At 44.2% G+C, this 19989-nt stretch overlaps 2 protein-coding genes across 2 annotated transcripts in view; one reads left to right on the forward strand and one right to left on the reverse strand.

Moving 5' to 3' along the window:
• The window catches only part of UBXN6 (UBX domain protein 6), a 4374-nt gene extending 354 nt beyond the window's left edge, over window positions 1–4020 (forward strand). Inside the window, exons 2-10 of the mRNA XM_010286575.1 lie at window positions 149–212; window positions 327–458; window positions 1017–1114; window positions 1486–1561; window positions 1648–1732; window positions 1984–2203; window positions 2308–2438; window positions 3083–3228; window positions 3717–4020. Coding sequence (XP_010284877.1) covers window positions 149–212; window positions 327–458; window positions 1017–1114; window positions 1486–1561; window positions 1648–1732; window positions 1984–2203; window positions 2308–2438; window positions 3083–3228; window positions 3717–3845 — 1081 coding nt within the window. The 3' untranslated portion in view covers window positions 3846–4020. The remainder of the gene's footprint in view (window positions 1–148; window positions 213–326; window positions 459–1016; window positions 1115–1485; window positions 1562–1647; window positions 1733–1983; window positions 2204–2307; window positions 2439–3082; window positions 3229–3716) is intronic.
• Window positions 4021–5044: 1024 nt separating this feature from the next.
• Window positions 5045–19752, reverse strand: CHAF1A (chromatin assembly factor 1, subunit A (p150); the record flags this gene model as incomplete). Its single annotated transcript, XM_010286576.1, has 13 exons — window positions 5045–5372; window positions 6902–6995; window positions 9253–9740; window positions 10355–10616; window positions 10847–10936; window positions 11020–11100; window positions 11308–11476; window positions 11996–12219; window positions 12642–12710; window positions 13265–13325; window positions 13922–14163; window positions 16290–16346; window positions 18929–19752. Coding segments are annotated over 13 exons (2759 nt in total), but the record flags the coding sequence as incomplete, so codon positions are not given.
• Window positions 19753–19989: the final 237 nt, after the last annotated feature.

Here is a 19989-nt window from a genome sequence, read left to right on the forward strand (position 1 = left end):
GTCACAGAAATGGGGGTCATGCTCACCCGCAGACTCTCGGGCCAGGAACAGAGCACTGGCATAAGTGTTTGCAGCCCCAGGGCCATGCTCTCTGAAACCGGCTGCCCCTCTGCCCTGTCCACCGCTGGAACCTGGCTTTGTCTCTCGTAGTGAGAAAAGAGCTGATGGCCGAGGCAGCTGCCAGCGAGAAAGGGGTCTCCGAGGAGGAAAAGGTATGAGAGATGGTGCAGTTCCTGTCCCATCCAGCTGTGCCAGGATATTTAAAACCAAAATGACCCACAAATCCATCCTGTGTTCAGCTTAGTGCCTGGGTTTGTTTCCTTCAGGACGTCACCTCCCCGGCTGAGGAAGGGGCAGCTGCCCCCTCTGTTTCAGGGATCTACTTCATTTGCCCGTTGACCGGTGCAGTTGTAAGGAAAGACAAGAAAGAAAAGCACCTCCGAGAAGCCATCCAGTCAGTAAGCACCATGGCTGCCGGCTGCACGGCTTCCTTTCCTCCTGTTTTAACTCGTTTTGTGGTGTGGGTTCCCTCGAGCCCTGCGGCAGCAACCTCTCCCCATAACACCTGTGCCAGCTCCCCAGGGGCAGCTCTGTTCTGCTGTAGCCATACAAGTGCCTGTCCAAGCACCCTCCCTTCAGCTTGCTGGAAATGCTGAGACCCTGTACTGGTTTTGGCTGGGACAGAGTTAATTTTCTTCATAGCAGCTGGGACAGTGCTGTCTTTTGTGATGAAAACAGCATTGATTACACACTGGAAACAGCTAAACTGGGAAGCAGTGAATAAATTCCTTTGCTTGGACATGCAATTTTTGCTTTACCTATTAAACTGGCTTTAGCCCAACCATGAGGGTTTTTTCCCCACTTTTACCCTTCTGTTTCTCTCCCTCATCGCACTGTGGGGGGAATGAGCATGGTGCTGAGCTGTTGGCTGGGGCTAAACCCCAACAGACCCCCACAGCCCTTTGTGCAGAGTAGCATCAGCTGCCCCCTGACCAGCTTCTCTCCTTCTTCCCTAGTATTTCTCCGTAGACCCAGTGGCTGCCTCAATCATGGAGATTCACACCTTCAATAAGGACCGGGAGAAAGTACGAGTGGGTGTAGAGACCATGGCCAAGTAAGTAGGCTGCCTTAGTAGGACTGAGCATACAGGTAGCTTGTCCCTTCCCTGGAATGTGGATTTTCTTGCTATGCTCCAGGCAAAGGCTGAAGAAAACCAAAGCCAAACACTCAAACAGTCTTAACTGTTGGTTAAGAAATAAGGTCAGCATCTCAGAGATGTTTTAAGGGTTAGTCCACTAGTCCAGGAGGTTTTTCTTTCTGGCACAGGCATGAAACACTGATGTATTTTACTTTCCTCATTTTTTCAGCTCTTGATATCTCTGAGAAATTCTGTAAGGTCTCTCAGGCAGTGTGCTGCTTACACCTTGAGGTAGCATGTCCTGAAATGCCTGCTTTGATCCATGCAGTGCATTCCTCTTTCTGCAGATACTTGGATAATATCTATCTCCATCCAGAGGAGGAGAAGTACCGGAAAATCAAACTGCAGAACAAAGTGTTTCAGGTGAGATCAAGACCCCTGCAGAAGCTCTGCCTAGGAAAGTCCGTGCCTGGAGCAGACTACATTTAAAATCTTTCCTTTTCTTCCAGGAAAGGATAAGCTGCCTGGAAGGGATACACAGATTTTTCCAGGCTATCGGGTTTGAGACAAAAACACTGCCTGTTCCAGGACAAGGCAAGAAATCTAAGTGGCTTAAACTGCAATCAGGAGTTTGGTGGTGGGACAGCACTAGCAAGGCAGCTTTGGTTGTGGAGAGTGCTCCACAGGCTGTAACAAAGGCTGTTACTCCAAGCCTGTAACAAAGAGCCTCTCACCCTGCAGTTTCCCTTCTAAGACATTACATTTTCTGGAGCTCCTTGCCCTTGTATTTCATACGTTACTCCTGTAAAGAACAAGAGACTCAAACCCTGTCCTTTTGGTTGTAGAGACCACAGAGGAGTACTACATACTGAAGGAAGAAATGCTGACCAAATTGGAAGACATCAAGGACTACAAAGAGCAGCTTTTAAGCTCTGAGCCTGTGAGAGCCCAGCTGGATCGCCAGCTCTGTGTATTTAAACCATCACCTGAAGCTGCTCGGTTTGAGCTGCCAAATGACTTCTACAACCTCACTGCAGAAGAGATCAGACGAGAGCAACGGCTTCGGTGGGTAGGCTTAGGAGGAGAGCCCTGACTGCCCAGGGGACACACGATGCCAGCCAGGAGTCTTGTACCTCTCCTTCATGCTAAAAATTGCTTTCTCTCTAAAGGACAGAAGCAGTGGAGAAGGCTTCACTGCTGAGGACAAGAGCCATGCGAGAGAAAGAAGAACAAAGGGAAATGCGCAAGTACAACTACACCCTGCTACGAGTCCGGTTTCCTGATGGATACATCCTCCAAGGTAAGAAGACTTCTTACTTTTTTTTGTACAGCCCCAAAAGCTTCTGGGAATACTTGTAGTGCAAGAGCTTGAATAATAAGCAGGCTTGAGGTGTGCTGAACACAGCTGGTAGAATAAAGCAATAAAAACCAGAGTGGGGTAACTCTTCTCTAAGAACTCTTCTCATCTCCAAGCCCTCCACCTGCCTCACCTGCACAGGGTTGGGACTGTGAGCTGGGGTTGAGGGGAGAGGGAAGAATCTCAAGGCACTGTTAATTAAAAACCGTGCTCTTCCCAGGCTACTGGGAGCAAGCTGGACTCATTAGATCAGTTTGTTATAGTAACCAGCATGAGGCTGCCTGTGTGGTGTCAGGTTATACAACAGTATAAATCATCTTCAAATTTTTCAGTAGAACTCTGGAAATCATTTCAGGCTTTCCCAACTCTTTGTTACAGGCTGGCAGGGGCTTGTGACAATTGAAGTAATATTTTTCTTTGGGGATTCTGCTTTTATCCTCCTCAGTTGAATCAGGCTGTTTCTGTGTCACTGAAGTAGTTCATAAAGATAGCATCAGTACGTGAGCCCCACGAAACCTACCACAAAAGGTTAGATTTGGTAAATGCCAGAGACTCTCTCAATATCTCACCTTGTTTTCTCATGGTAGGGACTTTTTATGCACGAGAATCGGTATCTGTGCTCTACAACTTTGTGAGAGAAGCACTCAGAGATGACTGGCTGCCCTTTGAGCTGTTGGGACCTGGAGGTCTCAAACTGACTGACGAGAACTTGGCCTTCAATGAATGTGGGCTGGTGAGTAAAAAAAAAAATATGAAAGCTGGTACCTTCCACAGGGATCTTCAGGCTGTCAGAGTCATCTGCTGCTCATAACTTTGAAGTTTGTGTCTTCTGCTTTCAGTGCCATAAGTTGTGCACTGGCCCCTTCTTGTTAAGCACAAACAAGTAACTGCTTGAAGGCTTCTGGCTCAAGACTAGGAGGTCTGTCTGGAAGGAACTGCAAGGACCTATAGCAAATGCAGGCTACAGTATCCTGGGTGGCTTAGCATCCACACTGGGAAAAGAGGGAAGGCAGCAACTCTGAGGCAAGCGCAGCTCTAGCACAAGGCTACCACCAGAAAGCCCAAAGCAGTGTCCCCTAAGGAGCTTTTTGCAGAAATCCACACTTGTCCTTTTTAGTTGAAGTGCTCTACACTTTTCCAGGTCTGTGAACATACACAACATGTTATGAGGTCAAAGTATAACACTGTTATAGCTTAATAACTCTGCTGTTTTGGTCCCAGGTGCCCTCAGCCCTCCTGACCCTCGCCTGGGATGCAGCGGTCATGGCAGACATTGAGGCGGCAGGAGAGGAGCAGCCAGCAAGCGCCCTGAAACAAGAACTTCTCTCCAGAGTCCAGACACTGTCATGAAATAAAGGGGAGTGGATTCAGTGCTGGTGGTTTTAGACTGTTCCCTCGTTTTTGTTGGAGCTTCCAGCTGCGTGACCTCAGATGTGACTTTGTTTTAGCTCTGCAGAGTGGGACTCTAGATTCTGCCATGTCACACCAACCCTGCAGTCACCTCCACAACTCCGGTAGCCATACACTAAGGCAGTCTTGCCCAGTAGGACACTTAGAGGACTGCTCCGAATGGCTTTAAAAAACAAGTTCTAGCAGTGACTGCTTGAGGTGTTCCAAGACCATGATGAAGCACCACTGTCCTCCCTTGGAGGAAGGATTAGGTGCTAGCACTAGGCTGGATTACCAATTGATTGAGCCTGGATATTGGGCTGGGCTTAGAACTCAGCTTTTCCTTTTGCTTCTGTGTGCACTGTAACTCCTATTGGAGAGAATATATTTAGATAAAAGTATACTTAGTCTGATTAAAGGGAGTATTTAAAAAGACTCAGTTCTGTTCAAAAGTTATTTGAATTGCATAGCTCTTAGAGATTTGAAATGCAGATGAGCTCCAGTCACTGCTGGGGCTGGCACTGGTGTTACTGGTGCAGCTGTGGCATTACCCACCTTTTCACTTCACAGCACCTGTAGACAGAGCAGGGGACAGCCCAGGAGACTGACAACAGGCAACAGCTATTTTGGTGCCCAGTGGTGAGAGATTAAGCCTCAAACTACAGCCAGTATTTTGGGAAACTAATCCATCAACTCACAAGCCATAGAAAGTTAAAAGCCCCAGCAAGTTTGTTACATACAGAAACAAGTTTGATGCTAGTTTAATCCTTTATACTTCAAAGTTTTTCTGTGGGGTAGAGACCAGCTGTTAGGTATACAGCTTCTATTGCAGCAGTTTGTACAGGAGACCAATAATCTATCAATCACTAGCCTGATGTATAATTAATACTAGCCTACCCCAAAATAGAAGAAACAAGTTGCATTTTTTTTTCCTTTTCCAAAGGGTAAAGCCCTGCTGCTGTTCTCTGTAGCAAGTAAGACCACAAACAGGATGATGTAGATAGCATAAATTCAAATATAATTGTACATCATTTATACCCAAGGCCATGCTATACAACATTATGAACAGAGCGATTCCCCCAGTGGCATCACAATAAGCTTATTTCACACCCTCCACTATTTTTAGAGATAACTTAGATACCTTCCATTACAAAGAAGTATCAAAATTTCAATAATGCTTTATTAAGGACAGATTAATATGCAGTATTTTAAGCTAAAAAACTAGAACTAAAAATTTAAGCTTCCATCTGGTCTGAAGCAGAACAAAGTGCTGTCTTCTCTTTACAAGAAATACGGAATACTTTCAAGTATCTTGTTCAAAGATACACAAGGTTTAAAATTTTCTAACTCATTCTACATACATACAGAGAAGTTAGTAGGCATTTAAGGCTCAAACTGTATTAGATGGGCTGACCATGCTGGTGTCCTGGTGAGCAGCTCCTGTGCCACTGGATTCTGAAGCTGTTTCAGTAACTGCCAACGTAGAATCTGCAAAGTAGAAAATGTGTTGGATTTGGGTTTTTTTGTTTGTTTTTAAATACCCTCATTAATCTAGTAGAATTGGGCTACTATTCATTTTATCTGTCTCTTAGCTTGTTTGCCCGTATCTGTTGGAAGTCTCCTTTTCAATGCTATTTAAAAACTGCTTTTAATATTGGGTTAACATCAATCCAGAATAAAAATTACTTCAACCATTAAAAAAAAGGATCTTCATAATCTTTTCAGTGCTTTAGACTCAGACAGACTTAAACAAATACAGCTGCACATGTGTCAACAAAGCCTGACGAAGGCAAGCTACTGAATAGCATCCCCATCTTCGGAACAAGAGGCTACAAACCTGAAGCAAGGTTTTCATCTCACTGCAGTCTTGTAGTAAGCAAAAGCATTTAAGATTAAATGCAAAGCTTCTTGTCAAACAGTTATATTGTCTGTTGTGGAAGGAGAGGAGGAATATAGCACCAGATGAGATAGGAGAACCTAGATATGTCTAGTGGGTCAAACACTCTTTAGAATTTAAGGCTTTGGGAACATGCACGAGCCCTTATCTATCAATTAGGGGAGCTGCCCAACACAAAAATCCCACTTTCCTTAATTCAGGTTGTACCAGTAGCATTGTGAAAGAGCTCTATTGTGAGAGCTGTAAGAAAAGGGCTCAGAGGTTTTGAAAGCAGTTTAGAGGAGCTGAATGCACATCATGTGGTTGGTGTTAAGTCATTGATCTGTATGATCAATATGTATAGTTAAAACCTCACTGAGATGAAAGGAGCTGCTCCACATCCTCATCTCACTGTTTCTGAATCCGTAGCCTGAAAGCTCGGATTCCACTGCTACAGCAGTGGAGCTTTGAAAGCTTTTTTCCAAACTTTTTTAACTTTCCAAACTTCCCAGCTTTTTTAACTGGGACACAAATATAAGCAACTGCTTAGATTCTGGAGCAAAGCAGCCCAGTGTTGATCAGAGCTCTCACCTGTCAAACAGCCCAGAGCTTGGTTATTACCCCCTTCAGAACAGACAATTTAGCATGCACCTAAGACTTCAAGAAGGCAGAGGGGAGTTACACTCCAGACCTCGTCAGTCCTGGAAGGGCTCTGAACATAAGTATGCACACCTCCGATACCAGCCCTGCCCAGCAACATTTACCAACAGCAGATCTGCTGACACCGACCTCAATGTTCACTTTTCTTATTGGAAACAAAACAAAAAACAAACAAACAAACAAGGTAACACTGGCAGCTGAATACTAGTCACAAGCACTTTGCTCTAGTCGATTGGAGAGAAGAGGGAAGAAAGGGCAAGAGCAGGTTAGAGCAACAGCAAAGCAAAGCAGCATCTAGAATAAAACATAAAAAGCACAGAAATACATAGAATAAAATATCTACAGAGAAAAGCACAAGACTTGATGAAAAAGTAGCAGAAAAACTGTAACAGGTTTAGCCATGCACCATTCCCGCTCTGTTGTACCCTCCCTTCTGGGAGCAAGCATCTGCCAAGAAACAGCTATCGATTTATTTTCCCACCTTTGCTTGGCTGTATATCCACAATCATGCAGTCCTCATCTTCCTCATCTTCCTCAGTGTCTGCCTGAAATCCATCCATCTCTGCAGCTTCGGCCTTAAGGAAAAAAAAAGGTACCAGCTGTTTAACAGCAAGGGATGGTGCTAACGTGCGAGACCACGCACAGCCGGTGCTGTGAAGGACTACAGTGGGCACTTCTCACGATTCGGACCCGCAGCACCCTCTGATCAGTTGGACACACTTGTAGGGAAGAAAAATAAGCAACTCCTGACTTCAACAGACTTTTGATAAAAGGCCTTGTCTGCAGTGGCACGTACAGCAGGAAGCAGGCCAAACATCTGCTCCGAGATGCTTCACTATTACACAATGAGATGAACAACCCACACATCGAAAAGTCACTTCAAACCTGACTCGAAATCTGACTCCGTTTTGTTGGGTTTTTTGGAAGGGAAATCTCTCCCCCCTTCTGCTGATTATTTTAGATGTTTTCTTCCTTCTGAAGATGGAAAATGACTTTTGCTTGTCACATTTGAAGCATGTTCTCCCCACCTGATGACTCCTCATCTTTGCCAATTAGCTTTTATTCAGGGAGGGGCAACAGTTCTTCCCTTGGTGACCCTATTTGCTGCTACGGGAGCAGCACAAACTACTCATTTTGAATCATGAAAACAAATACATTGACTGATACAAACTGAAGCTGTCCAGCATTGAACAGCTGTGAGTGCTGTTAGAACAAGTTAGCGAATTCCTAATATTCCCCAACTGGAATTATGGAACTAATATCTCAGACTAGAACCTGGTCGCCCCTACAAGCTGTTCCAAAAGAAAGTTTAAATTTACATCTTTCATTAAAGTCACAGTTCTCAGATTAAGCATTCCCCTCCTACACACGTGCAGGTACCGCTTTGATACCAAGTTCTTCCCTTTCCGCAGCTTGTGTAAGAGCGGCTTTACTTACACGAGTCCTGGCATGAGCCCCATGGCACAGCAACACGAGCCAGGGGCAGAGAACCTGGCAGCCTTGACCTACCAGTCGTTCCTGGCTTCTCCTCCAGCCCCAGCCTCGCTTGACAGGAAGGATGGGATCTCATTAGCTGAGCAGTGCCCGTTCAGATGTCAGGCATGTAAGGCTTTCGGGACTCTGACACCTTTGCTCTGCACTGCATGGCACCGCACCTCACAAGGGCAGCTCCAAGATGCTTTCGAGAGCTTTGAAGAATTCAGGCTGGTGATGTAATTCTACGAAAAGCCTTTGTTTCGCTATTTCTGCTCAAGTAGTTGGTTATAAGCACAATTTCCAGTGAGTGCCAAGCAGAGATTTTTATCTCTGCCTTTATTTAGTGTATAAGAAAAAAAAAAACCAAGCAGATGGGAGTTTGGGGGCTGAACAGCTTCTCACAAGTCTCTGATCCCTATCAATGCAGAGCTTTTTCAGTAGAAAAGCCAAAGCAGCCAAGAATAAAGTGGGAAGGAAAAGCATAGAAAGCCTTGTCTGTGGCTTCTTTCACCCCTTGTGGATGAGGGGGTGAAGAATAAATCCACTGACAGTGCAAACCCTGTCCTACCTGTAGGTTTGGAAGCAAAGAGTTGATAAGACCAAGCTTCGGGACCTAAAGCCTCACTGTCTTAAAAGCAGAGAGCATCACACAACTAAAGCACTGATCGCATACTTTTGAGTCATCCTTTTGGATGATTAAGCTCTTAATACTACTTGTGGTTACCCTGAAAAGCAGAAGTAAACAACAGGAAGACCACAACAAAGCTTAGAGCTGGAGTAGCAACTACTCCAAATCCATTTCATTTTGTTCCTATGAATTACTGTATTTTTAAATCAGCTCTTGAAATTCAGCTTTATGTATGATAAGCCAGAGACTTTACAGACTATTAGAGGTTGAGTTGCAGCACTTGTGAACCACGTTTAATCGGTACACGTGCAACTGATGCAAGTCACCAGCTCAGGCTATACATCTGGCAGCCATACACACACATAAAAACCTGCATACAAATTATCTACAGCTGTAAAACCCAAGGCCAAGCAGCCACTCAGAAACCATTCACAGCTTGGATGCAATCACTGCCAAATAGCAGAAAATGGAAGAACAGCAGGAGAGCAACGTTTCAAATGGAATAGACCGTCCAAGCTGGAGAGACACAAAAGAAACCCATCTCTTTAGAGTCACATAATTTCACTCCTTTCCCCACAAAAAGGGTCTTTTTTGTATGAAGATCTGCAGCTTAATATTTTGACTCTGCTCACGGCAGATCTAGGCCAATCTGGGAGGCACGCCAGGACGCTCATCTACTGAAGACGCACAGTTACGTTCCCATCTTGCGCACCGCGAAAGGAGCTCACCTGCTCGGCATCCCGAGGCCTTTTCATGAATTTAGTGATGGACATGCTGCCGGTGGACTTCCTCTTTACCGACATGGGGGTGGTCTGCAGGATCGCCACACCTGACACGCTGCCACCCTCCTCCTTCCCTGAAGAAGGGACCTGGGTGACGTAGTTCCATTGGCAAGGGACAGGGAGATGCTCTTGATCAAAACTCTTCAGCACCTCCGAGTGGACGTACCAGCACATCCTATATTCAGGTCTCTTCTCATACACAGAGTTCTCAGAAATGATTCGCTTTAGCCGGGCTTTGGAAGGGACACCGCTGTCCTCACCAACAGGCGTCTGCGGCCGGGAGGTGTGGGGGCTCGCAGGGCTTGCGTCGCTACAGTCGGCGGCTGCAGTCACATCACTGAACAGTCCTTGCCGGCAGCACTCCTGGAATTCCTGGATGATCACTTTGCTCCCATTCACGTTGCCATGCAGCAGCGGCAGAAGTTGGCCAAGGACTGCAGAGAAGAAAGGATGCACAAAGGTTGTGTGGAAGAAGTGTTTAAAAGTCAAGAAAAGCCAGGCTGACGTAACCTACCACACACACTCCAGAAAGGCGACAGACGGGTTGAGATTAATTTTAGATACGGGATTGTAACAGGAGCCAAGTTTGATGTAGAAGAGTCACCCCCAATAATAATGACCCCCTGAAGTGAAAGCTTCAACCCTGTTCTAGCCTTTATGTGCATTGTTCACACCTTGCGTTAACCATGCAAGGAGATAATCATACTGAAGCCTGTCACACAAACTAAACCCTCTCCCCCTGAACAATAAACAGGTCAATGGGCTTGAGCACTTCCAGTAAGCAGTCCTAAACCTGAGTCTACTGAAGCCTTGTTGGCTTTATTTCCTAGATTTTCTAGAGCAAGAGTTTTTGGAGGGCGTAACTAAGGACATACTGGATGCAATGCCGGAAGACTCCTTTCCAAGAGCTCTCAGAGATTCCTTGCATTTCAGACTTGTCATAAACAGGCCGCTCTGAATTTGACACTCAGTAAAAAAAAAATCTATTATCTCCAAAGCAGAGTACAGCAGTGCATAAAGTACAACTATCTAGCCCTTCAAGTCTTACTTTGCTGATCTTTTGCTCTCTTTTTACTACACTTCTGTATCTGCTGTTCTTCCTCTGGAAGAGGCGAATCCAGGATACATGCTGCAAACTGCTGGAGAACCTTTAGGTCCGCATTCGTGCTGCTGTCATTTTCTGCACTTTCCCAGATGCAGCCAATTTTCACAGGCTGTAGAACATGGAACCTCTTCCCCTTGGCCATCAGTTCGTCCCACTCCTTTGCTTTCAGCTTTTGACGAACCTTCTGATTCTCTGGATCACACTCCTAAAGGCACAGGCGAGAAAGAACTCGATACATCCATTCCAGGGAAAACAAAAGCTTTTTAAACCCAGCTTTTTGTCATGTTCCCTGAGCTACAGAAGTCTGCTACTGAACCGTGCAGATCTGTGACGAGTTGCATCACTGCCAAGAATACACGCTTTCTTCCTCTGCCAGTATTTATTACACAACTCGCTGGAAACAGATTAAAATCCAGTGACACTCAGTTCACTTACTTCTGTCACTCCTTCATCTTCAGATAGGTACCCATGGGGTACAAAAAACCCATCATCATCATCTTCATCCTCTCCCTCCTCTTCATCATCCTAAAAAAATAAACGCTGCTTATTAGAAATTACACAAGTGCAATTGATTCAGAAAGTTGTCTTTTGGCATGCCGAATCCTTACCCCTTCACTGTGGGAGAGGCTTTCTCCAGGTTCCTCTTCTTCCCATTCTTCATCACTATCTACTTCGTAGTCCAGTAGTTTCTAGAAGAAATGTCAAGATGCCAGTTCCGTAAATAATTTGAGAGCACGACAAGAGACCCCACTCAGGGTTTCAAAACTCAGTAGCAAGAGGAAACATGCAAGTGGATCAGAAATCCCAGAGAACAAGTGAACTCAGCCAACCGCACGTTCACTTCAAGAGCATAAACAAAGAAAAGAATCTAACTACACTGCCTGTGAGATGCTTACACTGTCCTTTGACCAAGGATTCCTGGGATGGATCATAGTGGTTTTCTTGTTCCACGTGCCCCAGTATGCAGGACGGTGATTCTCACAAAACTGCAGAAGTTTCATTCTACCAAATTTCCCCCTTTCAGGAACATCATCTGTTTTGCAGTTATCCACTACCACCACATCACTGTTAAAAGAAGACACCATCCTCAGTACTTACAGAACACTCCCCCACCGCTCAGGAAAACAGAAAGCTTCAGTTCTGCCGCAATACCAACCCAGAGCTCAAGTTCATTAGAACAGGCACTCCCAAAGCGCTTGCAAGAAGAACATGGCTTCCAGACAAGCCACCTCCCACCTTACGACAACCCTACAGCAGCTCTGCTTTAGCTATCGGTATATTTACTTTTTAAAACTATCGAAGGCGAACACCACTAAAGGCCACTAGTGTTCAAGTGCTGAATGGCAGCTGCATGAAGCTCAGTATTTCCTGCGGGGAAGGATTTGAAAAGTGCTGTATGGAACGAAGGAAATCTACATCGTAACATACTGCTCCCCATAGAAACAATTCTCATACAAAATGAGTATTCAAAGAAAAACTCCACCTCTTTCCATCATCTCCAATATTAGAATAAGACTACCTCAAAACCATTCAGCAGTTCCTTATATACAAGAAGTGACAAAAACCCCCAAAACACAGATTAACCTGTTTACTACGTCGGTGCTGTTATTGACAAAAGTAGGTCCAGTTTTACGTGGTTTACGACACTTTAGATCCCTCAAGAAAGAGGCTTCGCTATTCTGCGCACGCAGGAGCTTATCCAGCTGTTCCAAGAAGTTTGGATCCAGGGCAATACGACAGAGGGGAGCTAAGACCATGTTCTCCTTAATTTCGAAAGGAGCAAACTTTCCACAAGAGCCAGCAAGAATCTGAAATAGTAAGTGAGGATCGTTACGGTCTGAATACCTGAGAAATTGCAGCCCCAACACATTCAAGATACACAAACAACCCTCAGTACCAGGTGCTGATGTCTGAATGAAGATTTAGGTTAAGCCCTTCCTATCTGAGACACTAACAGATCTTCTCAAGGGAATCTACGTCTTTATAGCCAATGCAGCACAAGACAGAGCTGAGATTTTTACTGAAACAACTACAAACTTCTTTTGTCATCTTTGCTCTGGTCACAGACTTTTTTTTTTTTTTAAATCCTTTACACTTCTGAAATTAGGAAGTTAGAAATACTAATGGCTTTGTCCACCTAACAAGCTCTAAAGGACAGATCAGAAGGAAAGCAGTGTCTTTATTAGAAGACATCTAAAGACCAACAAAACACAGGAATAGCAATACCTACCTTCGGAGCTTGCGGAGTCTTTGGTTTCTGGAAGAACCTCGTAATTTCTGCTTTCTGTGCGTTAATACGCTGAAATCAGAATCAAAATGCGAATTATAAACGCAAAGGTAGGACAAGGCCTTACAATTCAAGGTAAGCTCATATATGACAACTTCAAATCTAGTGAGGTATAAAACAAAGTTCAGTTACCTACCAGCTCCTGTAACTCAACAAAAAACCACCTTCTCTAAATCAGCTATGTGGATTCCAATGTCATTGCTAAGACAGAGGATAGAGTTCACTCATGGGCATTGAAAATACGAATGCAGAAAAGACTTTAGCAGGTAAGAGCAAAGTTAGCAACATGTACAAAAGTAACAGACAAGAAACCTGCACGATATAATGGGTGGAGCAGCACCACCAGATGGGACCTGACAGGCTGCATCCCAAATGGATGTGCTCACTCCCAAGCAGCATGACCATGAGAGGGGCACCAAGACAGGGAATACAGCCTGGAAAACCAGAGTAGCTGCAGGAGCCCCGCTGTGAACAGCTCAGCAGCCGTCGGCAGGGCGCCAGGGAGCCCATTAACATCGTTTCCCCGTAGCAGAAGAATTTAGAGGCAAGCTAGAGAAAACATTTACCTTTTCCTCCTCTCTTAACCGTTTCTCCTCTTCTTTCTTTCTCTTCTCCTCAAGTTTTGCCCTTTAATAGAAAGTTCATTTTAATTGTCACAATTTTATTTGCACTGAGGAAGAGGTGAGAAGCCCCAGACCTTGACTAAGACCCCATCATGCTAGGCAAGAAGAGAATCTATTAATTCCACCAAGGACCATACTTGGTTAAGCGCACAAAAGACTCTCTTCATTCCATCTAGAGCAAATATTGACCCGTTTTGGCCACAAAGTAGCTAGGCTGCTTCAAGTTTCCCTCAATACCAGGAACTAGTATTTATGGTATTATCAAGTTACAAGCAACTTCCTCAACAAACAGGGCACCAGTGCCAGCAAATCACAAGAGCACAAGCAAGACTGGTCACGAAGGGAAACCTCAGCGGAGCATGACAGCTCTTTTCAGCCATTTCAAATCAGAGGCCCAGGTTAGCCTGCAAGCAAAAAATACTGCTGAGGCTAGGGTCTGGTGTACTCAGGCTTTCAAGCATTTTAAATATATCCCGTGACAAAGAGGCACATGCTGTTTGACCAGTATAGCCTCTAGAAGGGCTGCTTAAGGTAGGTACGGAAAGGTGCTCACATCATTACGCGTTATTCCCCAGGACCCGCAGAAACCAAGCCACTTACTCTAAAGCTTCCTGCCTCTCCTTGCGTTTCTCCTCCTTCACTCTCAGCTTCTCAGCTTTTTCCTTTTCTTCTTTTTCTTTCCTTTCTCTCCTTTCTTTCTCTTTCAACTCTTTCTCTTCTTCTTTCTTCTTCTTTGCCTCCTCCTTGGCTCGCTCTTTTGCGGCTTTTGCTTCTTCTTTCAGCCTTCCCTTTTCCTCCCTTTCCGCTTGCAACTTCTGCAGCTTGTCTGCACGCTCCTGATCCTGGTTCAGAAACAAGCCATTAAGCAAGTTGCCTTTTTGTGCACAGCAATACCTGCTGGCATAAAAACTTGAGTAAAGCAAGGACTTCATCTCTTCAGCTGAAGTACTAGAGTAAATTCTTGCACCTGGCCCATGCTCGACCTGCAGCATCATTTCTACCTATCACAGGACCCAAGGTTATTAACCACAGCTACCTGTTGTCTCAGCCAGCTGGAGGCATTAATTGTTCTTTGCTCCTAACAAATGGAGGCCTTTCCATTTTCTAAGCATCAAGGAAAGCTTTGTATTCTACAAGCTCAATATTTGAGTCATCTTCATTACCAATGTAGCATATACGGGAATTTTTTTTACATTACCTTATTTATTTTAAGATTTCAGATTGTTTCCAAAATACTTTCTTTGGAGATACATACCTCATGAGCTAAGCTTTCATGCTTTCATATCAATGCAGGGCTACCATGTTTGAAAGTTTGAAAAGTGAGTTTGATCTGATTTTGCATTATAAACCCGTAAGAATTTTCTGACAATGTTTTTTGCTATCTCAGGCAGTAACATGAGTCTCCGAACTCTGGATTGTGCAGCTGCTTTATAAGACCTGGAGCTCACAAAAAAATTGTCACTTGTGTTAGTCCATGTTAGATAATCAGACAACACCAGGTGCTCTAAGCTTATTTAAGGAGCACTATAGGAACAGCGGGGAGAAGATTACGGTGTAAGTGTTGCCGTTCACAGTATTTCATCCCAAAGCAACCGAAATTCTCATTACGGGTCTACTGACACAAAGGAGAATGCAGCATGCTTACTAAAAAAATGACAAATTCAAGAAAGATAGCTTCCCTACATTGTAGGCATTGGTGACTTCACCAGGAAACCAGTGATAACCAGTGTTATATCTGTGCTCAGACACACAAATATCCTCACTGTGTGTTTTCAGTTTTGTTTTATTTATTTTCCATCTATTCTTGGCAACGTCAAGGCTTACTGAACAGTGCCACAATGTACAAATAACTGCAGAAGGCAACCAACACACAAAATGGTGCCAAAACCCAATACTGTCAGAACTGAGTCATGGTAAACAGTGAAAATCTACTGGGTAGTTTTCTAACGGTGTGAAGTTAACAGGAGGATTGGCAGGTCTATTTAGTTTTTAGCATAATAAAGCTTCCATTCTCTCTCTCCCTCACATTACTGCTATTTTTAACATGCATATAGAATGGAAGAAAACAACAGATTGGACTGTAAAAAAGCAAGCATCTCAGGAGCAGGCTCAACCACATATAGCTTATGTAAAACACACAACAGTCCCCTACCAACTTCATAAACTAGTTACTAAGAAACACAGTCAGAATTCATAAGCACAGGCTTATGAACTTCTCAACTGCAGTTAAAATACCACCCAGTTTTCCAGCAGGCAAAGCCCACTCAACTGCACTGACTGTTCAAGAGCTCCATGTGATCCATCAGCCTCCTTTCTATTTAGCATTTCATGACTGAAAGCAGAACGGACGTAAAAAAACGCACCGCCGTTTTGTTACAGAACAGAGTTTGCTGACTAGCTGCATTTGGGGCTGGAGCTTGAGCCTTTCCAGCGGTGACATCCAACAGCTTCTTCAGCAAGCTATAAACACAGTGGCCCATTTGCCTCACTTATTAACGAGGAACAGACCCTACATAAAGAACAGACTCTACGTTTTGTGGCTTAAAAGGGGGAAGGGTGAGAACGACGAAGCAGGAACCAGCCCTAAATAGAAGGCACTTGAAGATTCCACTTGCATCTGTCCACTTAGCAGGCTGCACCCACCCTCTCAGGAGGGGTTTGGGGGAAAAAAAAAGTCTCGAAAGCATTTTGACAAGCAGTCAGCAACATTTACAATTTCTTAATATCTTACCAAAGCGCACAGAAACGCAGCGCAGGCCACCCACACTTCATTACATATGCATTAAGAAGCTTTGGAACAAGCCAAGGACATTAACTGCGTACATTAAGATCCTGCCATATTCATCAGGGAGGAAAACCAGGAAAAGAGATGTTCTAAGCGGACTAAGATGAAACGCAAAGGGCTTTGCTTGCTATTCAATGCAAAAGCACAGCAGGTTAACTTTCTATGTCAGTGAAAATGCCTTACTCTTTGCAATCTCAGCTTCTCCTTCTCTGCTGAACATTTGTGGAATTTCTGAGATACCTGGAATTACAAAATGCAAGTTTTAGAGATCCACATCATTCCTTTTCCACGAGGCACTAGAACTCTTACTAAAAGAGCAGCAAGCTTTGTCTGAGTTATTATTAACATTGTTCTTGCAGATTAGTACATTCAGCAACTTCAGTATTCCTTCAGTATAGGATACAAGAACACAGTTCAAGCATATCTAATCTCACTGAGTTGCATTTAAGCCTGAATACATCTAAATGCTTCAGTTTACATTAAGTCCTTGTGTTACTAAGTTTTCCATAAACAAATCCCTCTAGTAGCATTTGCAAGAGAATATCATGTGCAGAAAAGCAAACAGAGGCTAGAGCTGCTCCAAATCATGACAGGGCAACAGAGGACATTTAATAATAGCAAAGTCACTTCCTTCGAATTAAACGTGGTTGGGGTTTTTTTTGTGCATCTTGCTATGATGTTTAACTATAACTTCCTGAGTAGAAGGACTATTATCCATATTTGAACGCTGTTTCTTCTTGTGGAAGAGTGAGAGGGCTGCGATTACTAGTACCAGCGCATCAGCCCTACGTTCCCAACAGGTCACACTTCTCATTTCTCTTAAAGCTCTTATTTATATGGCGAAAAAGGTATTTTATTTTTAAAAGCACTACATAGATCGGTCAAAGGCTTAATTTGTCAACATTTCAGCATACTGTGGCTTGGTCTCTTGTATCCCCCTCTTCCTTCTGCCATTCACAGTATAAAGTACCACGTTTAAACTCTGTGATTAATAGACTAACAGAGACCAACTGCTTTATTTTCTATACTCGCAGACATTTAAGTTTCCACAGTGAAGAACTGCATCAGGAGATTCTATATTTATCTGACACAAAACTAAAGCTCTCAGCTGAAAGAACGTTTATCAGAGCTGTTTCTACCTAGGAAAACAAACATGCCAGGACAGAGAACCGTACAGGTTGAGGTGCAGAATTCCCATTTTTGGCAAGCAGCACGTGAGCTATTCCAGCTTTACTTCACACCACGGGAAACCAGTAACTTGTTTGTATTATCATATTACATCAGGAGTTAAGTACTTTTTTGCTTGTTCTGCTACACTGGAAATACATAAGCAGCCATGGAGTATTTATTTTAGAGTTGAAAGATGGCAAGTTTTAACAGTGTAAGCATTGATAATTTTTCTCGATAAGCACGCAGGAGAAGACATGGAAGACCAGTCACATCATGAGCTCCAAGCCCCAGCTAACTCATCCATACCTCCTCCAGGCCAGCGAGGTTCTTCCTCACCTGTGGGACGTTTCTCCTTAAACCCTGGGGGGATAGTTGGTGAAAATCTTTCTTAAAAGGCTCAAGATGGCATAAACAGGAAGGCTGCCAGCTGCTTCACCCTCATTTACCTGAGTCACATACTCAATTCTCCACTTCTGGCAGCACAACATCAATCCACCCCCTCAATACCTTCCTCATTTTCCCATCTAATAACGTAGATGAGCAAAACAAAACACACTGGTCAGATAATCTGGCCTAACCATAGGCAAGGCTTAGCTACAGCACCCAAACACATTCACCAGGGCTATTCTGCTTCACAGGTTTCACCACGGGCAAGAAATCCAAGAGAAACACCCACTTCACACCTCCACTCATCTCTTCCCCAGAACGGTTGAGCATTTGAGCCACGTGAACGTTTCGGCCACCGCTGCAGGTACTGTGGTCCTCAGAAGCTTCCCCTTCAATACAGCACCAAAATTCACAATGTTTTGGGGTGTCTTGCTGGAGCACAGCTACTAAACTGGAACTAAGATCACAATAAACCAGCTCATACAGAGCTAATTTCAAGGTATTCCTTCCTGTGCTCCAGCCTTCACTGCCCAACAGCATCACATGTCCCCAGGAGTGCTGCACGTGCGGCGACTTTTCCCCAAAGTGGCTCCCCGCACTCGACGGCGCGCCCCGACAAGACGGCTGAGAGCACAAGCTCGGTACATCCAGTTTGGAGAGACAGGGGCTCGTCTGACTTTTCCTCCATCCTCAAATACAGATCTGCAGTTCCACTGATGCACTGTAGTTTCAACTTAAAGCTTTTTCCATGCCACAGTTGCAGAAATTCAGAGCTTAAAAAAGTATCTGCACTGACTGGTACTGGAAACAATCACGCTACTGTCGGTTAGCATCCTCTCACAATAATTACAACAGCTTCATCAAGGACAGAATAGAGGTTGTTAAACATCACCTAATGGACCAATCTGCTTTTGGACACTGTCCTTATCCCAGTCACCAAAACACTAAGTCCCAGGGCATGCATTTCATGAGCAGTTCATAAAAAAAAAGTGAACCTGTTAACAGAGTTTAAAGTTACATTCATACGATGCAAATATGCCAGCAGCTCAAAACCAGGCAAGACTTACATCCTTTAGCTATAGGATTTAAAGGACGATTCAAAAGGGCAATAATTCAGTTATGTCATTAATAAATCATCACCACCTTTCATACACTTCTCACGATCTTTGTGAATATCCTATTTGTCCTTCTCACTACAAGCACAGGAAACCGTACTACCCACCTGCAATGTAATATCTTTTAAAAAAAACTCAAGAGAGACCAACCTTCCTAATGGGCGTCGAGGCAGCTAAAGGACTAGTATTTCTCTTTGTTTCGGCAGCAGGCTGCGCCTCAGGTGAGCTCACAGAGCGAGAGCTTAGTGAGGAATTGGTAAGTCCAGAGTCTCCTTCGTGAAACGATTCCATGGTCTCATTTTCCGACGTGACGCTTCCATCCAGAGAAGCGACTTGGGGAGATTTTGTGGTCATAATATCCTCCAGGAGCACTACAGGCATCTTCCCCTCAAAGATGACATCCTTCAGTTCACTCTGGTTTACCTTTGCATTTTCCCCATTGCTACACTCTGTTAACCTGGAACACGACTGGATTCCATCTACCACAACTTCATCTGTATTTGCTACAGCTTCAGACAGCACATCAGTCTCCACTGAGTCATCCGTTTGGCTACTCTGAGCGGAATTCAGGCAACTCAACTGGTTTGTCTTGTCTCCTAACGTGCCGTTAGTGATAGCTACGGATGAAGATGCTTTTGAATCAAAATTAACATGGTCTATGTCATCACTTAGTCTATGGCTAGAGCCCTTTGTCACGTCAATAACAATTACAGTTTCATTTGTGTCATCTTTTGTGTTTTTCTGTATAAAATGGTCTAACGGACCCTTTCCGTTAACAAGTTTTGGAGCAAAATTCACATCCGAATCCAATTGGCAGTCATTTTCCACGTTGTCCAGGGACGCGTGGGATGCATCTAGGGAGGAATCCTTACTTGAACCAAAACCACTTTGCGAGCTCTTTACTTTTTTGACTTCTGAATCTGCATCGTATTTTTCCTTTGGTACAGGATTCAAGCGTTTGAACGGCAATCGAGCTGAAACAACAACATTTTATTATTTTAGTCACATCAGACAAGTCACTGAGGTGAGTGGCAATCAAGTAGTGGGGTATTTAATCAGTTCTTAAGCACAAGAATTGAAACGGGTGAGCCAGTTAGGGCCGGCTTATTACTGCAAAGCCAACACGTTTCACAAAACCAGATCTGACACCTTCTTAGCGCACTAAAGCCGCAGCAGGTGACAGACGCTCCCTCCACAGCCTTACCTTGTAC

The sequence above is a fragment of the Phaethon lepturus genome, unplaced genomic scaffold (assembly GCF_000687285.1).
Source record: "Phaethon lepturus isolate BGI_N335 unplaced genomic scaffold, ASM68728v1 scaffold39124, whole genome shotgun sequence".
Taxonomy (NCBI): domain Eukaryota; kingdom Metazoa; phylum Chordata; class Aves; order Phaethontiformes; family Phaethontidae; genus Phaethon; species Phaethon lepturus.